The sequence below is a fragment of the Festucalex cinctus genome, chromosome 2 (genome assembly GCF_051991245.1).
Source record: "Festucalex cinctus isolate MCC-2025b chromosome 2, RoL_Fcin_1.0, whole genome shotgun sequence".
Taxonomy (NCBI): domain Eukaryota; kingdom Metazoa; phylum Chordata; class Actinopteri; order Syngnathiformes; family Syngnathidae; genus Festucalex; species Festucalex cinctus.
In genome coordinates, this window is record NC_135412.1 from 20,670,644 (window position 1) to 20,695,592 (window position 24,949).

The following is a 24,949-nucleotide window of genomic DNA, read 5'->3' on the forward strand; positions in this document are numbered from 1 at the left end:
AAGCAAAAACACACACGCACACACACAAAGAACACAATAAGAATGAGCCTCGGCAAAATGAGTTGAATTGAACCAAAAAGCTTTGCTGGGTAATACAATTTAAAAGCACACACAGTCACTGACACAAACGCCATGAGCGTGGTCCAAAAAGACACAAGCTGAGCACCACATTGATGCGTAATACAGCCCGCCATATCATAGCAAGAAATGGATGATTGTGATTTGTGAACAGTATCGTAGTACCGTAAAATCCAAGGCAGGGCTACTGAATAGTGAAAAACTGTGAGTAGTTGCCTAAAAATGTTTAGAATTGCCGATATTAACTGCTTAAAACTGAAGTACACGACAAACTGTGAGCCCACAAAAAAAACTTTCATATTTTAAATGCAACATGCAACCTTACCCTGTAGAAATAAAGGGTTACAGATTATTTGATTCAGAAAAAAAAAAAAAAATACACTTTAACTCTACAAACAATCCCTCCCCCTGTAACAGTGCAAAGTTTGTCTCTGTTAGATGTATCACTTCAACATGTTTCCTTGACACCAATTACTCGTCCTTACTTGTTTGGTGTTATCGTGTGGCATATGGCGTTACAGAAATAGTAAAAAGCAACAACAATTGAGTTCTTTTAGTGACTGGCTGAGGATCGGTTCCACAGGGGTGGGGGGTGGGGGGGGGAGTGACTCGGGGAGTTTTTAAACACGAAATGGAAAAGGTATGGGGTTCAGTGAAGAGTGACAGCTGAACCATGTGAGTGCTTTGAGATCACATCATTCGTTGACACATGCAGAAGATGCCTATAAATATTTTTTTCCTTGAATGGGGATGTTATGATTTGACTTCAGGGACACATCGACATTTGTCTAGCTCACTATTCACTCACCAATCTCACAATTGTAATGAAAAAAAAAAAAACAGGTGAAAAGTATACATTTGTTCATGTTTTGATCCTTGCTTAGAGAGTAGATCGACATCTAGAGGAGATATGCAGCATTCATCCGTCTTCTGCCCTGTTGTGTCCTCAGAACACCATTCAAGAGGTGAGACGATGACTTGAAGCAAGTCAACCATGTGCGATCCAAATCATACAGCATATGTTTATTTTACTGATTTGATTCACAAAAATCAAGCCCCGGGTGTTCTTTTTCCAATCTTGTATTTGATTGATTGGAGGAAACTACTGCAATCCAGGAAAGAATCCCGACGTTTCTTTCAGACTTTCAGTATCCTGTGCCTTGCTGGAGGTCGGCCCGTGTTTGTCACTGACAGAGGGAGGCTGCTTGGGCGGGTCACATGGTCAGAGGTAACTCGGGTGCGCTGTCGGGCTCATTTGTCCCCTTGCCCCTTGCCATGCGGAAGAAGACACGTGTGTGTTTTGTCCTCCAGATGAGGAGAATTTTAGAAGACTTGGCCAAAGAAATCTGAGGCGCCCTGAGGGAGAAACAGCCACAATACCTGACCTTTTCACTTATCTATTAAACTTACATCTCATTAAGACCATCAAAACAAGAGAAAGGTCTGAGCACTAATTGGTACCATTTAAATTCCCCAAATGTGGTTATGTGGAAGAGCGGTTTATATGCTTGCAAAGTGCCTTACTTTCTCCATTACCAATACACTTTAATAATTGTCTTGACTAGGGGTGTGAATTGCCTAGTACCTGACGATTCGATTCGTATCACGATTCACAGGTCACGATTCGATTCGATACCGATTAATCCCGATACGAATTTATAAGTCGATTGTTGCGATTTTTTTCCATTCAAATTTAGAAAATACTATCAGTAAATTTGTACATGTACACATGTACACTGTAAGATTTGTATGAATATATTTATCTAAAACTTGAGGCTTATAACCGTGAGCCACTGTACACAAACAGTTTGCAATCTGTTTCACATTTGAACAGCATTAAAATAAAAATATTAAGGCTTAATGTGCCGTTCATATAACATTCTTCCATGCTCAAGGTGTGAATCCTAAAAAAAAAAAAAAAAAAAAAAAAATCGATTCTGCCGATTATTGAATCGATTCGAGAATCGCGCGATGTAGTATCGCGATATATCGCCGAATCGATTTTTTTTTTTTTAACACCCCTAGTCTTGACTGTTTGCACTGTCAGAGCACAAACACATAATTGGCTTTATGTCTGTACGGTTTCTTCTCTGCAAATTCAAGTGTCAACTCTGGCAGGCGATTGATTGCGTGTCCCAAAGAAATCGTGTACGAGTTCTCATTTGCTTTGTGTGACGGACTAAATGGATCAAAAACAAACAAGGCGCAGGAAATCATACGGATGGTTTTATACCAAGATATTTACACAATACTGTACTTTACATTGGTTCTAAGTTCAGCAAACAATAAAATATATCTAATGTACATTAAATAGAAAAGTCAGACGTAACGAAGCAGCAAATATACATTCACAAATGTTTTACATGAGCACAAGTTTTGTTTTGTTTTTCTCTCTCCAGTGAGTGCTGGTGGTAAACTTGTCTTTCATGTTCAAATTCAGATACCGAACAGTGGTGCCTTGAGATATGAATTTAGTTTGTTCCGTGACAATGCTTGTAACACAAAACACATCGAAATGAATAGAAATGCCTTTAACCAGCTCCTGTCTGCCAATAAAAGAAAGAAAGAAAAAAAAAAATGTTCAGGTTCAGAAAAACAGCACTCCTTAATACTGGACTTAATAAAAACATACAGTAATGACATACTGTAATTGAAGAGAATGTAAAGAATTTAAACCATTTTGCCTCATTTTCTGCTAAAATTCATTGGACTGTACTGCTCCTTCTGATTTGTGCGCTTCGGCCACCTGAGGGCAGTGTTGTACAGACATACGGATATAATGTACTGTTCATGAAGCTGCTCTCATCTCCTCAATTGCATCAAATAAACAATTGTAATGATGAACTTGTCTCCTCATTGTGTTGCGACACCGTTTGCACTCTAACAGTTATATCATCAGTCAGTCGAAGGCATTTTGAAATGTTTGTTACCATAGCAGCCACATAGCTTTCCTAAGGCAAAGCTATGTGGTTGTTTTCAACACAGTGTTGTCTCTCTGGGAGAGACATGTTAGTTGAGTTGAGTTGAGTTCACTGCCACCCATACGGCGACCATATCTCAAATTTCTGAATACAAGACAAAGCGTCGGGTCACTCGTATGTCAAGGCACCACTGCAATTGGAATGTGAGGTTTTTAAAGGGGAAATCAACCCCAAAACCTTTTTTGGACAATAATATGTTCTATTCAGCCCCACTAGTCTAAATTAGGTACTCTTATTTTGGTTTAAAGGGGCCGGATGCAAGATTCTGAGTTTTTGCACATTTGCGACCCCTCTGGTGAAACGTGGAATGGACCCCAGCGACGTGCACACGACCAGGAGCGTGCGCGACTTTTCGGGCACGAGCAAATCTCCATGTTAATCGAACAAACGTAAACACGGAGCACAACGCCTTTTTCACAGGCTTAATAATGTCTACAGAGGTAAGAAACGTATTAATCTTCAAGTTACTTTGTATGTGAAAGTCATTTTGAGTGACAAAAGTTTACGTAATTACAACCTTCCAAACGTAAATAGTGCATTCCCGTGAATCCGATAACATTGAGGATAGCAGTGCGTTGCTAATATGCCCAAGTGCGGAGACATTAGTAAGCGACCGTGTGGTAGTTTTATTCTGCACTGCTAATCATAAATACACCCTATCGTATTTTCGTTATGAAGTCTTACCTTTTAGCAAAAAGTCCACAAGCTGTGGGTCCCGTTTCATCCCCAGGATAGCTCTTAGCTCTCTCCACCTGACAAACGCCGCTCCTATATTTATCCGCGTCCTCCCGTGACGCTGGTCTGAAAGTTTTTTATTTTTTATTTTTTTATTTATTTTTTTTACTTCTCTTTGTCTTCCGTTGAGTCTCCATAAGGCATTGAGACGTATCGGGTGCAGGTCTCTTTAAATCCAGTTTGAATTAGCTGTCTTGTCCATGAAGTTGCGTGAACAATCGCAAGAGCTAACAGGGACAATAGCGTGCACGCGCATGACGTCATGCTCAGAGCAAAAGCTTAAGTTTCCGCCCGAACCCTCCAACATTTTTTCCTTTTACAGAAAAATAGGGGCAACAGTCATTGTGCCACAGTCGTGCCTCCTGTCCATTATACAATTCTAAAAACATGTGCGGGTGAAAAATATGGTTATTTTAACACTTAAAATTTGAGTCTAATCTTGCATCGTGCACCTTTAATAATTGTGTTAATAGTGGAATATGATTTAAACAGCAAAATCCAGCAGTTTTAACAATATCAGAAGGCAGCTATTTTGCCACTTGCTGTCGAGTGAAAATGACAACACAGCTGCTCAGGTCTCAGGTAACAACCAATCACTGTTCAACTTCAGAAAACAGATAAGCTGTGATTGGTCGCTCCCTGAGCAACTGTGACGTCATCTTCAGTCGACAGCATGTGTCAAAATGGCCGCCCCCTGAGATGGATCAAAACGGCTGGATTTTGCTCCTTAACTCATATTACACTAACGCGATATTAATCAGAATGTCATGTTTAGACGAGTGACGTCACATATAACATATTGTCAAGAAATGTTTAAGGTTGACTTCGGCTTTAATTATAAAACACATCATCCTCAGACAGTGAGCTGCTGTCTATGTGTCGCACCGGAGCCTCGGCGATGACTGCGCTGCATTTATCCTCACTGGTAGAGTTTTTCTCCTGCGGTTTAACAGAGGCCACGGTTGGTGGTTTTGGGGCGACTAGGCCGCTGAGCTGGCTGTTGCCAAGTGTTTCGGCGTGGATGCTATGCAGGTACTGGGGGGCACTGACACTTTCGTCATCCAGCTGGAAAGAAGACATCAGGTGGCTCCTCGGTGTCCCTAATAACACATGTTACAAGGGACAGTCAAAGTCTTAACATCCCTACTGACAATTCTTATTCGACTTTCCACTCTACTCGCTGCCAACGTGTTTCTGTTAAAGAAATCAAGCACCATAGTGTACAATTTCAATCGAACTTTACAACCTAAATTACAATATTTCTTCTTAAAGTTGGATTAATTAATTTCTAACATTTTGTAGTGTTTGTCTTGCTTCCTGCATGTGTATGTGGAAATCCCTTTTCGTGATCATGACAGAAAAGCAACATCTATACTTAGCGGACTTTGGTATGGAAGTGCCAAAAATACATTTGGAATGCACTAGAACTACGATGGTGAGCATAACTGGGCAGAAATTCTTTACTATATAGTTTATTCCCATATCGATGCAAAAATGGATTCGGACTGGAACGTCATAAAAGCTTTTGTATTGTCATTCTTGCCTCTAAAGAGCACAATAATTGCTGAGCTGTTGAAAAGGGAGCTTGAAGAAACGTCTGATGCGGGCAGTGAAGTGGAATTTGATTGTCGTCACAAAAAGAAGAAATGCCATCGGACCGTGCCAATGACAGCCAACCTTGCAAGCTGGTCGAAGGTTGCTCAAAGCAGTCACTGAAGGACCAAAAATTCATGGCGGCCTCAGCCAAGGCAAACTGCTCCGCTACTCCTGCACACAAACACATTATCTTTGTTTTTCCCCATGTGAGTCATAGCCCCTAAGAGCTCTATTGATCGTACGTGGAGAGAGAAAAAAAAACAACAAGATCCACATGTATTTTTTTCCCCCCTTGCTCAATTAAATTCCTTCTTCTGACTCACCGGCAGCAAAGCGAGCTTCCTTGATCTCATCTGTCATTTGAGAGTAAAATTGCTGATCTTCCTCAGGGCCCCAGCTTCCGCCTCCTTGAGCCCAGCCGCCCGCCCCGACCTCGCCACCACCGCCGCCTCCCCAGCCCTTCCACTCAATCAGGTGAGCCACCCGCCCTTGAGCCATGGCCGTGGGCTTGGTGATGTGCTCCTTTATCGTGGCCACCAGACCTAAATAGGGAGGGATACATCTTGATAAAGGGAATGAAATAAAGATGTGGAAGCGGAGGAAGGATGGAGATAAATGTGGAAAGGAAACAGCATTATTATGGTAAAGCCCTGAAAGAACAAGCACCCCTTCATTAAAAACAAGTATGGGAGAATATTGATCTTTCATGATCTAATTGAAGTTATAACTTCAATATTGAAGTGAGAGTCCTGGCACTTTTATTGGTTGGTGAGTTTAATGGCATTGCTGTCATCATTTTCCCTGTTTGGCTGCACAGTTGTTCATTCATAACTAGTCACTATTCATTCAGTTCAATAAACCAATGCATAACCGCAGGTTTATCTATTTGCAGCAGCATCACCCCCCAATTAAAAAAACAAACAAACAAAAAAACAAAAAAACATTTATGGGTGGGTTTGCTTTATCCATGTTTTTTTTTTTTTTTTTTCCCGAAATTTTCTTGGGTTAAATTGTGTTTGTTCAATACATTTTAATTGGGTCAATTATGTTTGCAAATTGTCTCTATTCACGATCCAGTCCGCTGTACTATAGAAAACATTTTTTGTCCCTCTCTACTTTTGCTATCAGAGTAAGAATGGAGCTCTAATAGAGGAAAAAGCACATGTTGATAAAAAGAGAGACGCAGCTGATCTGCGCACATCATACTTGAATGTTTCTTTGTCCACTTCGCTTTGAATATGAATGTAGGTTTAGTGTTCATGCATATAATACAGCATAGAAGAGGCAAACAACATTACCAAGCTCCCATGGTTACTAATATCATTTTCCCGCGTGGCGCGATGGATTTGTGGTGAAACTCAGCTTGTTGTCACTGTAAATGTGCGCACGCACTCTCACCTAACAGAGAGGAGGTGGCCAGCTCGCCGACATTGTAGTGGTTGCTTTTATCTGCTGCTTGGCCATTTGGTGGAGGCTGCTGGTCATTCTGCAGAGGAACATTATAACATCTTAAAAAAGCACTTTTCAGCTCCTTACATTTCTAGCTGCAAAACAGCTAAGATCTCCTGCAACAAAAACATTTTTTTTTTTTTTTTTTTTTTTACTTTTTTTTTTTTACTTTTTTTTTTTTTTTTTTTTTACTTTTTTTTTTTTTTTTTTTAAATATTGACTGATATGATACTGTTACGTTCTGAGGTTGGATCCCAAAAGTGCAGACACAAATAAGATTTAACTCTTTATTCGCATAACATCGAGAGGCATAGAACAAACTTAACTAGAGAAGAAACAATGAGAATGCATCGAGAATCGCGAGACGCCAAGCCCCCTTGGGCTGTGGAGATGCACAGAGGAACGGTGGTAATAATCCGACAAACACACACATTTCTCAGACAGCTTATATAGACAGTGAATCGATCTGATTGGTTGTGGCTAGACATGTGGGTAACAGGACTGACATGGAATTATCTGATTGGCTGTTGACCAAATAAAGAGATTAAAGACTCTTGACATCACATAGCTCCTGACATCACAAATGTTAAGACCAGTTGAAACTAGATGCCGGTTACATCAGTTCAAAACAGACACTTGACCTCACGGTCATGACCCAAACATATCCTTGCATGACCCAACTTAACCCTGGCATGACCCAATCATGACAAGATACATTATACCGTGTTAGTCATTGAGAACAAAATAACATAATGATCTTTTGAAATGTGTGGTTGCACGTCCCTTTCCAGTAGAACTCGCTGAAGAATGCATTCACATGATTACCAAAACGATCTTACTCTGAATTTGCTCAAGGAACTCTCTAAAAAAATATATATTTAATCTGGAAATATATTGCAGCAAAAAAAAAAAAAGTCAATATAATAAAAGGATGAAATGTAAAGACGTAACGTGTGCTTGCTAATTGTCATTGTTAAAAACAACTGAAATTGACATTTTAGTTTTTTGAAATACAAAAACGGTCGGTGTTGAAAAGCACTCATTGAATTTATCCTTGAATTGTGTAACTTTTGTTTTTGTACTTGTTGCATTGTCAGGAAAAAAAGATGAACCCCCCCCCCCAAAAAAAAAGAAAGTTTGCATCTGAAAGTCAAGCACATCATTACACCGCACGCACAGTTCTCAACTCCTCAATGTGTTACTTGGTGTGTTCAAAATAAGAACAACCGTTCGCAATGATGACGTTTGCGCAGCATTTGCACCTCGAAGTGTAACCGAAGGAAGAGCAGCCAAAGGTGGATGGATATGTTCAACGCGTGTGCAGTTGTAACTGCGGTCAATACTGAGAAGGACACGGGATTGATTTCTCTGGCCCATTTTCCTCTCTCTTCAACAACATGGTGTGAGTAAAATCGATGGCAAGTAGGTACCTGCTTTTTTTTTTTTTTTTTTTTTTTGATTCACAGATAAAGCCTGAGGACAAAATTAATTGGACACCTTGTTTGAAGACATATGCGACTCATCTTTGCAGATTTGTAAGTGTGATGCAGAAACAGACTGAGACAGTTCCTCACACTTTACCTCACTCACACTTGTACTGAACAGACAGATCATTAGCCAACAAGAAGGGCTACATTTCTTCCGTAGAGAGATAGGTAGTGGATTTAAAAAATAAATAAATAAATAATAAGATAAATAATATTTCACACCATTAATGTGACAATATTTTCAAAAAGGGAAATAAAAATAAACACCTGAGAAAATGTGCTGCACAAGTATGCACACCCTTTTATAATTGTGGATGTGGCTGTGTTCAGAATTAACATTATCTTATTCAAATTCATGTTAAGGAGTCAGCATGTAAATGTCTTGTGAAGTTCAGCTGTTCAAGTAGGCTTTCTGATCATTTCTGTTTTTTCGAGCAGGAGGCTTTTGTGCTCACATTGACCGTTATTTGGAACGTTTCATACGGTAATTCCTTCCACTATGACTAAAGGTCCAGCTCCAGCTGAAAAAACAAAAAAACAGCCCCAAGGTTTGATGCCGCCACAACCATGTTACACTCTAACTAGGTTTTTTTTATTTGGTGATGAGCAGTGTTGTTTACATAAAAAATATACTTTTGGATATATGGCCAAAAAGTTCAATCTTGGGTTCAGAATTTTGCAAAAACACACTTGAAATATGTCAAAGGGATGTGGGAATATGTGTTACGGTCTGATGATTAAATCAATGAGTTTAATCATGTTTTATCTTGATTTATCACTATTATGTTTGGGAATTTATTGTTTGTGTAGGGCTTTACTTTCGCTCTCTCGTATTTGCATATATGAAATGGATAAGGACTTATAACTCATACACCAATATATCTGTGCACTTAAGATAAACACGTTTTGTTTATTTTTTTATTGCTTGCTAACTTTTCTGTTATTATTAGTATATTATTATGATAGAAGCATTAGGGAATAGGACTAGATAAGTTAATTATGATAGTATTGACGATTGCTTTTTCTTTTACTATTCTCTTTTTTAATTAACTACAACTCTTGTATTTTATACCAGGGATGTATGTTCAATCAATCAATCATCAATCAATCACAAAAATCTGTCATTTGAACAGAAGTGTGTATTTTAATATCCACTACACATACAGGGTGGAATTTAGCAGAATGAAAATGGCTTGGACATTTTTCTGGCTTCAGGGCATCATACACTGGGGGAATCTCAGTTATCTGATACATAAAAAAGACTGACCTCTTAGATGGTGTTGACTCACCTTGACAGAGGTTGGAGGCTGACACTCGTGAAGCACTGTCAGGGGATAGTGGAGCTCTGTGAAGTACACATGAAGTACACACACAAATGAGATATCTGTTGTCTGACGGCTCGTGTGTGTTTCTAGTCAAAGCTCATGGGGTTTCCTAACTATTATTTTCTTATTTATTATCTCGGCCAAAGGTCAAGCAAGGCAATTTTCCAAACATCCCTTGGACTGGGTCCTCTTGCCAACTTAATTTTGTAAGCCAGGCTCATTGAGTGACAAGAAGAAATGAGAATTAACATCCTTAAAAAGGTCAGTGGACACACGCACACACACTTGGGGTTTCCCCTGAGAGGTGGCGTCAAGACAATTGGCTGTTGCTATGGCAACACTACAGCAACAGGAGGCGAGTGGTACCCTTCCATTTACTTAAGTCACTAGAGCAAGAAGAAACTCACTATGTCGAAGAACAAAGTCATACGTGCACACTCACTTGGTTGCAAGTCAAGAAAGGTTATCAACAGTTGTCAGTGAGTTTACCATCCTCCTGTTCTGAATATTACCACAGTGCATCACAGATTCAGACAGACAATATCACATGGGAGCGGAAGAGTTCAGTCTCATCCCTGACAATCACTTCAAATCACTTCAGCATCTCATTCAGATTGACGTCCTTCCAAGTGGGAAGGCCTCGAATGAACATTTGCATGTAAACATCACCTCATCGAATGCAAACGACGAGAGGCGCTTTCGATGGCTGATCCTCCAAAAGCACAGTAACTCGCAGCCTCTTGATGTGGTAATAGCGCGGCAATAAGTTTTCCTTTTATTTGTAGATTAATGAGTGCTTCACAATCCTCATTTGTTGGATGGATTCAGGTCATGATGTATTTTTATTTGTTTATAGTGTTTTTAGGACAGATGCTACATGTCTGCCCTTGACGTGCCAGCAAGTGTCAGTCACTCTTGCGAGCGTGAAACGATCAGATCAACTTTCGGACTTGCTTTCAGACACGCGTACGCGCACACGCAAACGAACAAGACACCCATGCATCTCGACACTGACCTTTGTGACTTTTACAGAGGCAGCAACCCATGATGTGTGGAAAGCCTGCAGGCGGTTATCTGGTGCCCATGGTGGCTTGAAGATGACGAGGGAGGGCAGCTGGCTGACAGAGACAGAAAGAGAGCGAGTGCGTGAGTGAGAGAGCAGAAAATGGGGAGAAAGTATGAAAGCATGTTTGCTGACGTCTCCAACAAACCCCCTCCCTTCCCCTTGATTTCTATTCTTCTCTCGCTCTCACAAACGTGTGGAGAGGGGGAAAAAAATTCGGTCTGGGAATATTATGAAATGATTGAAAAACAATAGAAACAAGGATGTTTTTTTTTTTTAGGAATTCTTTTGTTATTCGAATTGAATTATTGTGCATATTAGGCACATGGGCATGTGGCTTGTGCGTCTGCCACATGATGAGAGGTTCTCGGTTGGAATCTGGGCTTGTATCCAATGGGTACTTCAGCTTCATGTTGTCATGATTGGGTCATGCCAGGGTTATGTTTGGGTCTTGCGAGGGTTATGCTTACTGTGACTAGGGTTATGTAAGGGTTATGTTTACTGTCATGAATAGGGTCATCAAGAGTTATGTTTGGGTCATGACCGTGAGGTTAAGTGTCTGTTTTGAACCGATGTAATTGGCATCTAGTTTCAACTGGTAATACGCTATGTGATGTCAGAAGCTATGTGATGTTAGGAATCTTTAATCGCTTTATCTAGTCAACAGCCAATCAGATGATTCCATGTCAGTCCTGTTACCCACATGTCTAGCCACAACCAATCAGATCTATTCACTGTCTATATAAGTTTTCTGAGAAAGTGTGCCTTTTTGTCAGATTATTACCTCTGTTCCTCTGTGCAACTCTCGTTGTTTCTTGTCAAGTTTGTTCCACACCTCTCAATGTGAATGAATAGTTAAAATCTTATCCATGTCTGTGTTTTTGGGATCCAACCTCAGAACATAACATATGTTAGCTTCTATTTTTTTTTCAACCTTTATTTATCCAGATAACGCAATTATTGTCATTTGCAATGGCGAGTTAGCTGCAGAGTACAAAGCAAAATATAAGCAAATAGCACAATGTGATATAGTTACTTTAAATATTTATATAATGCATTACATACATCACAGCATACAAACATACATTAAAAGGTTCATAACAGACTAAAAGCAGGTGCAGCTGTCATGTTCAGCATCCATCACTAACTTTTTAATGATATTTGAATGACTGAGATGACTTTTGTTATTTGTTGTAGTTATCCAGTCCTTTTGTGCTGAAAATTGAAACAAAAGATCTACCAAAAGTGGTGCAGACTTTGGGAATGTAGCGCAGGTTGTGTTTGAGCAATAAACATAACATTAAGGCGGCACGGTGAATGACTGGTTAGCACGTCCACCTCCCAGTGCAGAGAACGTGAGATCTAGTCTGAGCTTCGGCCTTGGGTGGAGTTTGCATGTTCTCCCCGTGCTTCCGTGGGTTTTCTCCGGGTGATAACGACTATGCATATATTATACATTCCAAAAAATATAATAAATTGTTGTAAATAAATCTTTTTGAGACCATTAAGGGAAACTGGAGGATAAGTTGTACAGAAGACACGTGGTGACCTCTTACAGCATGTAAAGGTGAACTGTGAGCGTTAACCACTGGTGACATGTTTGTGCAGTGGCATGTCTTGGAAATGAAGTAAAAAAAAAAATACATTTGTAGACTTCTAGGTACACAAACTTGTGGGTCTTTTGGGGGGCTAGACCCTACATCACTCTCGTCAAAAGCACTCTTGCCTTTAAGTATGAGATTAGAATTCAGTTCCCATAGTAACCGAGCTGCTCTCCACCTTGTGGCATCCGATCTTAAAAGGATGCAAAGGTGTGTCATATAGTACTAACCGGATTGTAGTGTTGACAAAAGCAGCAAAAGGAGTCTTTCATTTCAGGGCAGGGTTGTTTTTAAACCATACATCAACAGTAATGATTCAGTATATACCAGGGCTGTCAAAGTTAAAGCCTTAATAGATTAATTAATCACAGAAAAAATTAATCACATATTAACGCAGATTAATCGCACTATTTTTTTGGACCGCACTTGAGCCTTGAACGTAACCGCGGATGGTTACATTGAAAGCTGCACAGGTCAGTGATGGGGTCAATGCACGGCATTTCCTACGCCTGTTGTTCCAAAATGAGCGGGGTGACTCCAGCTGGTATGCTCGGTGGTAAATTTCGCTTTAAAGACCACCCTGACGGGACTTTAGATAAAACAAAAGTAATTTGCGTTTAATTAATTGCTGAATTGCACCCAATTGTTATGATGCTGTTACGTTTTGAGCAATACACGCATACATGCAATTGCGTACATGCATTTAATCAATGTTTGCAAATGACATTCAGATAATAAAATGCGTTAATGTCAAAATATTACGGTATTTTGTATTTATTTTATATCACGCAAATATGCGAGTAATTTAGCTGATTAAAATTTAAGTGTGATTAATCAGATTAAAAATTGTAATCGTTTGACAGCACTAGTATATATATATATATATATATATATATATATATATATATATATATATATATATACATATACACACACACACACACACACACACACACACACACACACACACACACACATACCCCGGCATGTAAGGCAGAAGGGAAACACAATGCTTTGTTGGAACTTGGTATGTTTTTAAACTTTATTCTTCATTGATGCCACTAAAATAACTAAAACACACGCATGCATACACACACCCCCACACACAAAACAACAACACTGAGATTTTGTCACACTGTGAGAATTTGTCAAGGGAAATCACTCAGTGCTATTTATCTTGAGTGACACGGCAAAACACGCTGCAATCAACTTTATCAAACAGCTTTTACAAGGTTGCAGGGAAGACCCGGCTGCAAATGCGTAAGTGATTTCTTTGTCTTGTAATGTTGCAAATAGAAAATTCTCAAAAAAAAAAAAAAAAAAAGAAAAGAAAGAAAGAAATACATGCAACGCTGCACTCATGCTATGATAGGCCCTGGAAAGCTCAAGCATCATTGATGAGACTTCTTTTAACATAGGCACTATTTCAGGATTAACATGCACAAAGTTGAGGGTTTGTCAATGCAACAATACTTTGTATTTTACTACTTAGTGAATATGTCCCACTCATTGATCTGGTATTATAACTGCTTTTGGTTACAATTCTTTTACTTTAGGTTATTGAATAAAATCAATTCAATGTTAGTTCTTTACCGGTCTTGTTGCTTTCCAAAATTCTGACAAATGCCTCGTAATTTTATCATTACATTTCTCTTTACTCGCCCATTATACTTTTACCTGTGATTAGTATGTTCATCTGATTTCATTTTGTTGCATATTTACCCTTTTTATGTTTTCCCCATAGAGAAAATGTATTTTGCCCCACGTTTTATCCTGTATATCAAAAATAAATATAAACCACAAATCTGATGTGTAGGTTTTTTTAAGCAGTAGCTGAGTTTGAGCACAGCTCCGCGGTCGAAAGCCAAACTGCAAATGTTTTCCACTGCGCATGCTCGTGAAAACGCATCCGACTGGCCCCTATCAATCGATCAGCGAGAGGAAGATGGCGCTGAACCAAGTCAACAGTACATGATCGATCCCCGAAAAACTCGATCGGGTTCATAACTAAAATCATCTTTTCTTGACACCAGCCGGGCCACAGGTTCGAGGGCGCATTGAAGGAGCGAACATTAACGCGATTCCGGGGGTAGGTAGAACACGGCGCGTCTCGGAGAGGTTTAAAAAGAATTAGCATGGAAAACAACAAGAAGCTTTAGTGACGGCGTCCGCCATCTTGTGTCCGCCGCACGTTATCCGGGCTAGGCATGCTAAATTCATCCCTGATAACACGACCGTGAGGATCGTAGAGGCATTGTAATCGATTGATTGCACAGTGCCGCCGGCAAACCTCATGATAAAGTGGCAGAAAACCTTGGTGTTACGTATTCGATGTCACCGTTTAAGTTATTTTATATGCCTGAATGACGTTTCCAATCAGCTAAAAGATGAATGTCGAATGGTTCATTTGGGCCTCAAATAGGATGGTTTGTGTTCAGCTGACCCTTTTGTTGAAAATTGATAAGGAGACGTTTCATTTTCACCCAGAAGCATGATTTTCCTTACATTTTTGTCAGTAAACATACAAACAAGTAACAACCTACGTGTTTGGAATTAAAGCTGAAGTGGTTAAATAATTATTCAGTTCAGAATGTTTACGCCACACCTTAAAATGTAGAACTGAAGAAGCCTCTTGGATTAAACCTCTTCAAGAAACAGTTTAGTTCCATCATTTCAAGCGTTGTGTATAAATAAATATGGCCACCATGTCTTTGTGTGGTGTTCAGTGCCATTGCTTGTTTGCCTTCCGCTGGGCTCCTCTCTTGTCATAGGCTATCCAAAACAGCATGAAATTCCACTCATGTTGTCGACCCCAGCCCTAAGCATTCTTGCATTTTCCACCCATCCAGCATTTTCTATATGACTTGTCCTCATTGAGGTGGAGTACGACCTAGAAAGTTGTATGTTTTGTGATAAATAAATAAATAAATAAATGCCCTTTCATTCATCAACTGCCCTCAGAGTCTGTGTCATCCAAAAAGCCTTGAAGGACAATGGAGTTCCCGTGGCACAGTGGGAAGGTTCTTGAGCAGTTCAACAACCAGCGCAAGGAGGGTTTGTTGTGTGACTGCACATTTGTCGTGGACGGAGTGGACTTCAAGGCCCACAAATGTGTGCTGGCAGCCTGCAGCGTCTACTTCCGCACCCTCTTCCTGGAACAGAAGGACGTGGTGCATCTGGACATCAGCAATGCTGCAGGTTGTGAAGAATGCTTTGTCCCAATTTTCTGTGAATGCATCAATCTGTAATGCGTTCCCTATCGATGCAGGTTTGGCCCAGGTCCTGGAATTCATGTACACAGCCAAGTTGACTTTGACAACTGACAACTTCGAGGATGTGATGGCCGTTGCCAATTTCCTACAAATGGAAGAGATCGTAAAAGCGTGCTCTGTGTACCAGTCGGTGGCTGATCCAGCTCCGTCTGATAACGTGCTGGATGTTACCGAAGGTGAGTCCACTCTTTGTGTAGGATTGGAGGCTATGTGGCAAAATGTGAGAATTGAATTGATTAAATACATTGTCTCAGGATCTACATTAGTAAAATGATATTTGAAAAAACAAAATCATCTGTTTCTGCCCCAATGTTGTACTTGTAATTTGATTTTTTAGAAACTACGGCACACACAAAAAGAGAAAACAAAAAAAACAACCAATCACAGACAGAAGTCAAGGCAAGGCACATTCATATACAAAACAACTCAATGGTGTGTCTGAAGGTTTACATGGACAGTTTTAACCAACATGACAAAAAGTACCTTTTTCTGAAGATGTTTTAACTCCCCCTTTAACTCATTCACTCACAGCCATTTTCACTGAAGCAACCCCCTTCACTCCTGGCTGTTTTACTGAATTTTGACTCATTTTGCAAGGCCCACAGAATATTGTGTTGTATTGCTATAAACACATTGGACCTACCAAAACAAAGATTAGAGTCTCTACTTTCATCAGGAAAAAAAATACTTTTCTATCTGTTTCTGTTTTGCAACAATTAGCATGAGAATATAGCTAAGTTTCATTAGTCACAAATCTGCTTAGAATTGTGGGGAAACAGCTTGGTTTCATCATGGCCCTGTTTGCAATTATACTCTGCCGCCACCTGCTGGCTGTTTTTGTAATTACTACCATTTTTTTCCCCACCAGTTCTCTGCAGTTGATAGGCTGCATCAAAACTTTCTGAATGCGCTCGCCGCTAGCATAAAAAACAAAAAAACCACACTAAAACCGTATAAATACGCCTTTGGGACACTTAATACATTTAAAATAGAACATATTTATATGTTTTTGGGAGTGAATGAGTCAAGAAAAGATGGAAAAAAATTTACAAAAATTGATTCTCATGTATTGTTTTTATTTTTTTATTTTTTTATTTTTATTTATTTATTTATTTTTTATCTTTGCAAGGAGAAAAAACAGGCGTAGGCCAGCCAAGTGAGGACCGTGCCAGTGACTTGGCCAAGGCGGCATTGCAGCCAGAGAAGAGTACTTCCATAAGCAAAACAAAAGACAACAAGAAGCAAACGGAAGGCGAAGATCACACCAAACACCTCCCCATGAAAGCGCAGAAGACAGAAGTTTCAGAGCCCAACCCCACCAAAAGCCTCCCAGTTGTTGCGCAACCTCCCAAAAGTAGTGCTGCACACAAGGGAGCATTTGTGAAGAATGAAGAGGACGATATTGACGGTCAAGGTGTACAGGACGCCGCAACCACGTTTCAGGATGACCCTTCTGATGTAGACTACACACCACGTAAGTTTGTGATAACGAATGCTAGCTCAGTGGCGTGCAAAGCACAGTGGATGCCCAGGGCCACCGTTTTTGGGGGTGGGAGGTGGTCTCGGACAAAAAGATTCTGAAAAAGATCCTTTGAATGCCATTGTGCTAGCTTGAATCAATTTAGTGTGTTTTTGAGCAGCCACTCGAAACGTTACATCCTGTCACATGTCTTTGATTTTTTTAAATGTATTTCCAGATGCACCAATCAAATCTGTCACCACCCCTATTTTTACCAATTCCCGTGGCAGGCGAATTAGGAAACCTCGACGAAACTTCCCACATGGTGAGTGAGCCCTTAATGTTGCACAATTGCTTCATCAGTGTCTCACTCCTTTCAGCTTGATATTCAGTTGTCAATTGTATGCGTATATTTGGGAAAGTTAAATAGCAGTTTGAAGGGTTTTCATCCTAGGTTCGTATGAACCCAAAATTTGGCTTGATGGTGCCCCCAGAGTAAAAAATAAATAAAAATCAAAGTATTCATTTACTAAATTATCATTGGTACCCTTAATTTTATACCGTGATATGTTATCGTGAAGGTATTCTATTGATATTGTGATATGAATTTTGGGCCATACATAGCCTCTGCTAGCATAATGCTAACTTAAAATGGAAAACACCATCGGTGCACAGGCTAACAATGAGCATATTTGTGACATTGTTGTTACTCTTTTAAGAAACAGATAACTGAACACAAAAGGTGAAACATCACTTGCAGATATATAATACTCAGATTCTTTATCTTCTGCAAAGAGCAACTAATATTACTGCCATGTTTCTCATCACTTCTCTCTTGATGGACTGTAAGGGCATGACGGCAAAGATGAAAGCATCAAAACTGAACCGAAGAAGACGGCGACAGGACAGGAGGATCAATGTGAGGAGGTTGATGAAGAGAACAAAACCACTGAGGCACACTCGGACACCGGTCAGCTCAAGGGAGACGTAAGCAACAACGCAGATGAGAGAGCAGTCCACTCCACAGCGATGAGCAGCCGATCCGAGTCGAAGCCTTACAGCTCCGTGACGCACAAATGTGAGGTGAGATGTGTTGGCAGTGGGCAGCGTGCTGGAGGAGTGTTTACTGTTGATCAAGTCTGACTCGATGACGTCAGGGCCATCGGTCGAAACTTGATGCAGGTGCCTTTGTGTTTACAAAAAGTATGCACGTTAGGTTAACCCATTAAAGCCTAGAGCGCTTGGCAAAAACATGCCTCTAAAACCTATGGGTGACTTTTGAGTCACCCCCGAAAACCTTAAGTTTTCAAAATAATTGATATCTCAGCTCCTGAAACAAACACAAGCATAATTCCAAAAACATTTCAGAACTTACACCTGTGGCATTCACACAAACCTAAGTTTACTATTATAAACCTTCAATATTTAATAAAAATAAAAATAAATCAACAAACAACTTTGTCGCATCTGCGGGTATATTTACCTTCAACACTGGTAATTATTCGGCGTCCATTCCGTTACAAAGCCATCAAAATTTTCAACATCCTCACTGTCTACAAATATATTTCGCAACAATATGTCACTGTCGACTCGTTAGACTGATTCGAATTTGCATCATTTATTTAATAACTCCCACGAAACTACGTCAGCCATAAATGCTCAAATAAAATTCCAGGACCTGCTACGAGGCCCACGTCACCCTCTTGTGTATATTCTGATGCATTTAATCGGCAAAGAGATCAAGAATTGGTCAAAACAAAACAAAATGTCGTATCTGGCTCACCCGGCTTTAAAGGTAGAAGAGCGCTGGAGCGCTCACGGCTCTAAATGGTAAAAGCATGGTCATGCGCTCACGGCCTTAATTGGTTAGTGGAAGACAGGGTGTCCAAATATCTTCCTTGGCTGAACCACATACAAAAAAAAAAAAAAAAAATGGAAGGCTGCAAGGGTCAAATTTGAATGTAAATAAAGATTGATTGAAATTAAAATTAAAGAACTTTAATTAACATTAGTAATTTGAAAAGCTGCCATGATGTAGCTTTCTGGTAAAGGTGAAAAGTGAGAAGTTAGTAAACCCAGGAATTTTTTTTTCTTACCATACCAAAATGTAATTGCACATCCACTGCAGTAGGTGGCAGTGTTGCTCTCAATGTCAGAGTGCGCAAATAGTATTAGCTCTTCTGTAGAGGTGTGCTTACAACAATTTTATAGACAAATGACACTATTAAAAACTCATCATCCTGTAGTATCCATAGGCGGCATAAACTGTGGTGAATTTGGACAGGCTTAGCGTAGAAGAAGAACGGCGTAGAAGAGCAGAAGCAGTGTTGTAGGCTACAAAAGTGTGCTCAAAGCAACCTTCGCTCAGGGTCCATTTCCATGGAAACAAAAGCCAATTTGAACAATATGTTAAACAACAAGTAAACATTTGATGTGCGCTTCTTTCAAGGACTGTGGGAAGAAATTCACGCACACTGGCAATTTCAAGAGACACATGCGCATTCACACGGGGGAGAAACCTTTCACCTGTCGCGAATGCAGCAAAGCTTTCTCTGACGCGGCCGCTTGTAAAGCTCATGAGAGAACGCACAGGTCAGATTCACGTTATATTTGTTTTTTTTTTTTTTACTTCATATCGGCCTCCTGAGCTCTAAGTGGCCATCTTTTCCCTCCCACAGCCCCCTGAAGCCATTTTGCTGCTCAATCTGTGGAAAGAGCTACCGTCAGATCAGCCTGCTCAACATGCACCGCAAGCAGCACACCGGCGAGGCGCGCTACAGCTGCGAGGCGTGCGATAAGCTCTTCACCACGTCAGGGAACCTGAAGCGCCACCGGCTGGTGCACAGCGGCTTGAAGCCGTACCACTGCGAATACTGCGACAAGGCCTTCTCAGACCCCACCGCCAAGATGCGACACTTGGAGACGCACGACGCCAACAAGGGCAACAAGTGTCCGCACTGCGACAAACGCTTCAATCAGGTAACTGATTTGTTCAGATGCTATGTTCAAAATGATTTGGTTAGTATATCATTCATTCAATTCGAGATGTTACTTGTCAATTAATATTGTATGAGCTAACTCCTTTTGTGGTCTCCTATGTTTAGCCCGGAAATCTAAAGGCCCACTTAAAAATCCACATCGCAGATGGGCCCCTGAAGTGCAGAGAATGCGGCAAACAATTTACCACCTCAGGTAAGAAGAATATCTTCAGTACAATGTTGCCCTGCTACATCGAAGATTCTTTTTAAGGATCATTTTTCCACATGGGATAATGTTAGCGCAGTCGCTCACTCCACTCAATGTAAAAATAAGTTTGAAAGTATTGTAATACAAGTGGTCAAGGATAGACACAGCTATTGGTGTGCATTCATTCACTTTACTGATTAGAAAACAAAACATAAACATATTTCATACATGAGCTGACGATGGCCACGACTCATTTAATACACAGACTGGCTAACGGTTAACCAGCAAACAGGCAGCAAACTCAACACTCACTGACATCCACGTCACTCACCATGCCAGGCCCCACCTTTAAAAGTCATAGACACTCAGTCACAGATACTACAGTATTCCAAGTGGACAAAAAAAAACAAAAAAAAACGCAGCTGTCTACAGAAGTGTAGAGCTGCCAATGTGGAGTAAACACTTTTGGCTGCCGAGAATGTTCGAACATACTCGCAAATATGTTCGAACATACTTGCAAATATGTTCGAACATACTTGCAAATACGCTCGAACATACTCGCGTATTTGCGAGTATTTTCAAACATATTTGCTAGTATGTTCGAACTTATATACGAGTAGGTTCGAACGTATTTGCGAGTATGTTCCAACATATTTGTGACTGTGTTCAAACGTATTTGCGACCATGTTTGAACGTATATTGTGACTGTGTTCAAACGTATTTGCGACCATGTTTGAACGTATATTGTGACTGTGTTCAAACGTATTTGCGACCATGTTTGAACGTATTTGCGACTGTGTTCAAATGTGTTTGCGAGTATGTTCGAAAATATTTCAATACGTTCGAACATATTTGTGAGTATGCTCGAACATACTCGCCAGCCAAAAATGTTGACTCCACATTGGCAGCTCTACGCTTCCGTACCTGTCATACACATATAATTGTGTTTAGTAAGGCAAGCTCAAGCTAGCCCAAGCTATCTTATGTTGAATTCAATTAATCAATGTGCTAATCGGGAGACTTCTCTTTTCTAAAATAATTTAATAGCTTTGATACCTTGAACCTACCTGACCAACCTCCCTTCAGCTTGCCGACATCACTTGCTGCCTCACCCCTCAGTTTCCGTACTAGAATAAAGTGTAATTGGACATCCACTACAACAGATGGCAGTAGCGCTGTCATTGTCAGAAATGCAGAAGGCGTATTAGCTCATCTACAGAGGTGTATTTTCAATTATTTAAAGACAAAAAATGACACTATTGATAGTCATGGCGGAAAGTTTGGTGGGGATGAGTGGGAGAACATATTTTTTATAAGTTTGAATGTGTTTAAAGCTTGTGAGACTAAAGCTTGTTTAAAGCTTGTGAGACCAAGATGTAGTACTATGTTAAAAAAAAATCTGTTTATGTATTGTCCCCCTGTATGGCTGATTTTCAACAATTGCAAGTGGTTCGGGATTGTATCCGCTGAGATTGTGTAGTCAGGTAGGCACATATTACTGAGCTACTGTTAATTTAACACTACGTATACACAACATACAATTATCAGACAATTTTTTTCATGCAAGTTACCGTAAATTGAATTGTGAGTTGTGAATGTGAGTTATGACCACAGTGCAATCTTCTGAACCTGATAAGCACTGCCTGACCAAACCTAACATAAATCTCCAAAGGCTTGATTGAACCAGCTATATATTTTATTCCGGCAAATCTTTTGTATTTCAGGAAATCTCAAGCGTCACTTGCGGGTCCACAGTGGTGAGAAGCCATACGTCTGCACGCACTGCCAAAGAGCGTTCAGTGATCCTGGAGCTCTGCAGCGGCACGAGCGCATCCACACAGGTACGGCAGTGACATTTCGCGCAAGGCAAAACATTTCCCGTACTTCGAGCTGCAACATTTCTGTCTCACAGGAGAGAAACCTTGCGTATGTCCCACCTGCGGCAAAGCCTTCACCCAGGCCAGCTCCCTCATCGCGCACGTCCGCCAGCACACCGGAGAGAAACCCTACGTGTGCGATCGTTGTGGTAAAAGGTCAGTGGCAGTCATCACTATTTGACAGTGTTTAACTTAGAAAGTTACCAGTGAAGGCTTCATCTTGCGATCTGCTTCAGGTTTGTGCAATCCAGTCAGCTGGCCAATCACATCCGCCACCACGACAACGTCCGTCCCCATCAGTGTCAAATGTGCGACAAGTCATTTGTCAACGTGGGCGACCTTTCCAAGCACGCCATCGTCCATACAGGTAACCGTAACACGTCTTCCCTTTTGGACACTTTTCACTTGACTGTTGACTTCTCTTTTAGGAGAAAAGCCCTTCCTGTGTGACAAATGCGGCAGAGGCTTTAACCGCGTAGACAACCTGCGCTCTCACATCAGGACCGTCCACCGCGGCAAGGCTGGCATAAAGCGGCGGCGGTCCGGCGCTGGCAGCGGCACAGACGAGGAGACGGACGGCTGCGTAGGGGGTCCCACCTCAGGTGGCGAGATCAACATCGTAACTGTCTCCGAGGACATTGTTACCTTGGCGACGGAAGCCCTGACTGCCAGTGCTGTGGCTCAGCTAACAGGTCAGAATTTTAACATGTCAAGCTTGGTTCCGTTTGCGCCGTGTCTCACAAAAGTGAATGTACAAATTGGGCCCATATAGCGTACTTCACTCATCAGTGCCATTCGACTTGTTCGTGCTACAACGTAGGTCTCAGGTGTGAATGTGTTAAATTTTGTGGTATTGCTCTCACGCTCTCTCATACCGGTCACTCTAAGCTCATTATGACATTTCTTGGCAAAGAACTCTGAGGATCTGGGGAAAAAAAAAAGACCGAAATCTTTTTTTTTTTCCCACATAAGACAAACATCCATATTCAAACCTATAGGCAATGTCAAAGTCTTCATTGAACCCAAAAGCCAATGCTTGTTGTTGTGTTTTCAGTGTTACCAGTGGACGCATCGGCGTGTGCTGATGCGACCGAAGCTCTGAAAGCGGAAATTACCAAGGCAGTAGAGAAAGTGCAAGAAGCAGGTGAGACTGAAAAGTGCTGAATGGTGGCAGGACTCAACTTGTGTTACAATAGCAACACAAAAAAAGAGGCTTCAAGCTATTTGTTTCCACTCCCAGTTGATTTTGACTGTCAAACTAAATATAAAACAAAGAAAATCACACATTGTGTGTTTAAAAAAACAAACAAAAACATAGGTTAGCCTTTCAGTTCACTAGCTTAATGTTGTTGTTAAATAGTATTTGTTGTGGCACAGAAACACACAAAGACAGGCAATATAACAGTGTTCAGTCATATATTATGAATCTTCTAATATTAGTGCCATACAGATGAGATGAGACATCTTAATCTGTCTGTCTTGTACAAAGGCCATTCAATTGATGCAGTGTGATAAAAACTATTTAATTCTGTTATAACTGTATGTGATTCTAAACTATGACGATACAGAGTGATAGTTTTCCTCATTAAAGTAAACATTCCAACATTTTTTTTATGTTTTGAGGCAAGGATAGAACAGATTAATGGGATTTGCATTGCTTTCAATGGGAAAGATGATTTAAGACAAGAGTCTTCAGTTTGAGCGTGGTCATGACAACAAGTCAAACTTGTATCTCAAGGCACCACTATATACTGAAATAACGATCTCACATCACTTTACTTACTCAGTGATAGGTCCTGACCTTTTTTTTTGGCCTTTGAATGTCATAATCTTTGTAGTGTCTAAAAAAGAAGAAAAAAAGCAATCTGGGAAAGAAAAAAAAAATGGCCGATTTCTGGCAATTTTAAAAGAGAATATCAGCTGATTTAATTGGCCAGCAATTAATCTTCCAGTGAAACAGAGATACATGAATTCAACAGAATTTAATTATGTAAAACTTTTTTTTTTTTTTGTATGCCCCCTCCCTTTTCTGCTTCTAGACCCCAACACGCAGATACTTTACGCCTGCGATTCATGCGGGGATAAATTCCTGGACGCTAGTTCGTTAGCTCAGCACGTACGCATTCACACAGCCCAGGCCTTGGTCATGTTTCAAGCAGACTCTGACTTCTACCAGTACACGGCAGTCACCACTGCCGATGGGGACGGCACGGCAACGTGGCAACCCGCAACCGAGCAGGTGATCCAGGAAGGGGAGCTCATATTCCGCGGCCAAGATGGAGAGGGAAATGCAGAGGAGGCGATGATTGGGGAGGCAGAAGGGGAAGAAGAAGCGCTGCTGGATGGGAAGAGTGGGGAGGATGGACAGATTGAAATGCTGGCTGAGTTCCAGACAGATAGAAAAGTTGAAGGAGAGCTGATTGTGTGCGAGGTTCAGGTGTAGTCGTGCTCACTTTTATAGATTCCTGTAAAAGCTGTGTTAGCTCAGCAGTGCAAAAGATACTTTTCAACACCTCCACTGGACGCAACACTTTGAAAAGTAGCCGTCGCGGCAGCATTAATAATGTGTATCATTCCAACACTGTACTTTACATACTGTGTTTATTTTTATGAATAGCGCATTTGTCAATTGTGAAGGAAAACAGTATGTATTGACCTCCTCCTCCCCCATGGTACTCACTTTGGATATGTACATTTTCCTTAAGTAAATATTTTATGGTTAATTATTTTCCTAGAAAGAATTTTTTAGTACAGTATATTTTGTCTTCCAAGTCAAGTCTTATGTGGTGGTATTACATGACCACTTTTCGTTTTACCTTTTTAGGACAAAATAAATTGTA

General features: G+C 40.6%; 3 protein-coding genes across 5 annotated transcripts in view; 2 read left to right on the top strand and 1 right to left on the bottom strand.

Annotated features, from left to right (window-relative positions):
• The window catches only part of clcnk (chloride channel K), a 37,332-nt gene extending 35,345 nt beyond the window's left edge, over positions 1-1,987 (top strand). The window contains exons 19-21 of the mRNA XM_077513611.1: positions 963-1,043; positions 1,220-1,306; positions 1,390-1,987. Coding sequence (XP_077369737.1) covers positions 963-1,043; positions 1,220-1,306; positions 1,390-1,428 — 207 coding nt within the window. The 3' untranslated portion in view covers positions 1,429-1,987. The remainder of the gene's footprint in view (positions 1-962; positions 1,044-1,219; positions 1,307-1,389) is intronic.
• fam131c (family with sequence similarity 131 member C) lies at positions 63-15,060 on the bottom strand. Of its 2 annotated transcripts, XM_077513609.1 has the most exons (8): positions 14,921-15,060; positions 10,667-10,769; positions 9,616-9,671; positions 6,789-6,876; positions 5,714-5,932; positions 5,472-5,561; positions 3,744-4,894; positions 63-1,434 (listed from the first exon to the last, which is right to left on the bottom strand). In XM_077513609.1, exons 2-7 carry the CDS (start codon positions 10,695-10,697, stop codon positions 4,626-4,628), a joined length of 753 nt encoding a protein of 250 aa, XP_077369735.1. In that variant the 5' UTR covers positions 10,698-10,769; positions 14,921-15,060; the 3' UTR covers positions 63-1,434; positions 3,744-4,625. The 2 variants fall into 2 exon arrangements, with proteins under 2 accessions (XP_077369735.1, XP_077369734.1); XM_077513608.1 differs by lacking the exons at positions 9,616-9,671; positions 10,667-10,769; positions 14,921-15,060 and adding an exon at positions 7,166-7,332.
• zbtb17 (zinc finger and BTB domain containing 17) lies at positions 3,404-24,751 on the top strand. Of its 2 annotated transcripts, XM_077513607.1 has the most exons (16): positions 3,404-3,499; positions 5,780-5,864; positions 15,277-15,513; positions 15,584-15,763; positions 16,717-17,061; positions 17,285-17,371; positions 17,897-18,129; positions 19,496-19,638; positions 19,725-20,025; positions 20,151-20,238; positions 21,957-22,073; positions 22,145-22,265; positions 22,346-22,476; positions 22,538-22,801; positions 23,164-23,253; positions 24,149-24,751. In XM_077513607.1, the coding sequence occupies exons 3-16, from the start codon at positions 15,309-15,311 to the stop codon at positions 24,550-24,552; spliced, it is 2,709 nt and encodes a 902-aa protein (XP_077369733.1). In that variant the 5' UTR covers positions 3,404-3,499; positions 5,780-5,864; positions 15,277-15,308; the 3' UTR covers positions 24,553-24,751. The 2 variants fall into 2 exon arrangements, with proteins under 2 accessions (XP_077369733.1, XP_077369732.1); XM_077513606.1 differs by lacking the exons at positions 3,404-3,499; positions 5,780-5,864 and adding an exon at positions 14,218-14,404.
• The last annotated feature ends 198 nt before the right edge of the window (positions 24,752-24,949 follow it).

Bases quoted from the DNA above. Each gene is read 5' to 3' on its own strand.
- fam131c (XM_077513608.1), bottom strand. From the start codon at position 7,327: ATGTCTAGCCACAACCAATCAGATCGATTCACTGTCTATATAAGCTGT. The intron at 5,933-6,788 runs GTGAGAGTGCGT...CTCCCTATTTAG, and splicing joins GGCCACCTCCTCTCTGTTAG to GTCTGGTGGCCACGATAAAG. The intron at 4,895-5,471 runs GTTGGCTGTCAT...ATGTGTTATTAG, and splicing joins ACCTTCGACCAGCTTGCAAG to GGACACCGAGGAGCCACCTG.
- zbtb17 (XM_077513607.1), top strand. From the start codon at position 15,309: ATGGAGTTCCCGTGGCACAGTGGGAAGGTTCTTGAGCAGTTCAACAAC. The intron at 15,764-16,716 runs GTGAGTCCACTC...TATCTTTGCAAG, and splicing joins CGTGCTGGATGTTACCGAAG to GAGAAAAAACAGGCGTAGGC. The intron at 18,130-19,495 runs GTGAGATGTGTT...GCTTCTTTCAAG, and splicing joins CCGTGACGCACAAATGTGAG to GACTGTGGGAAGAAATTCAC.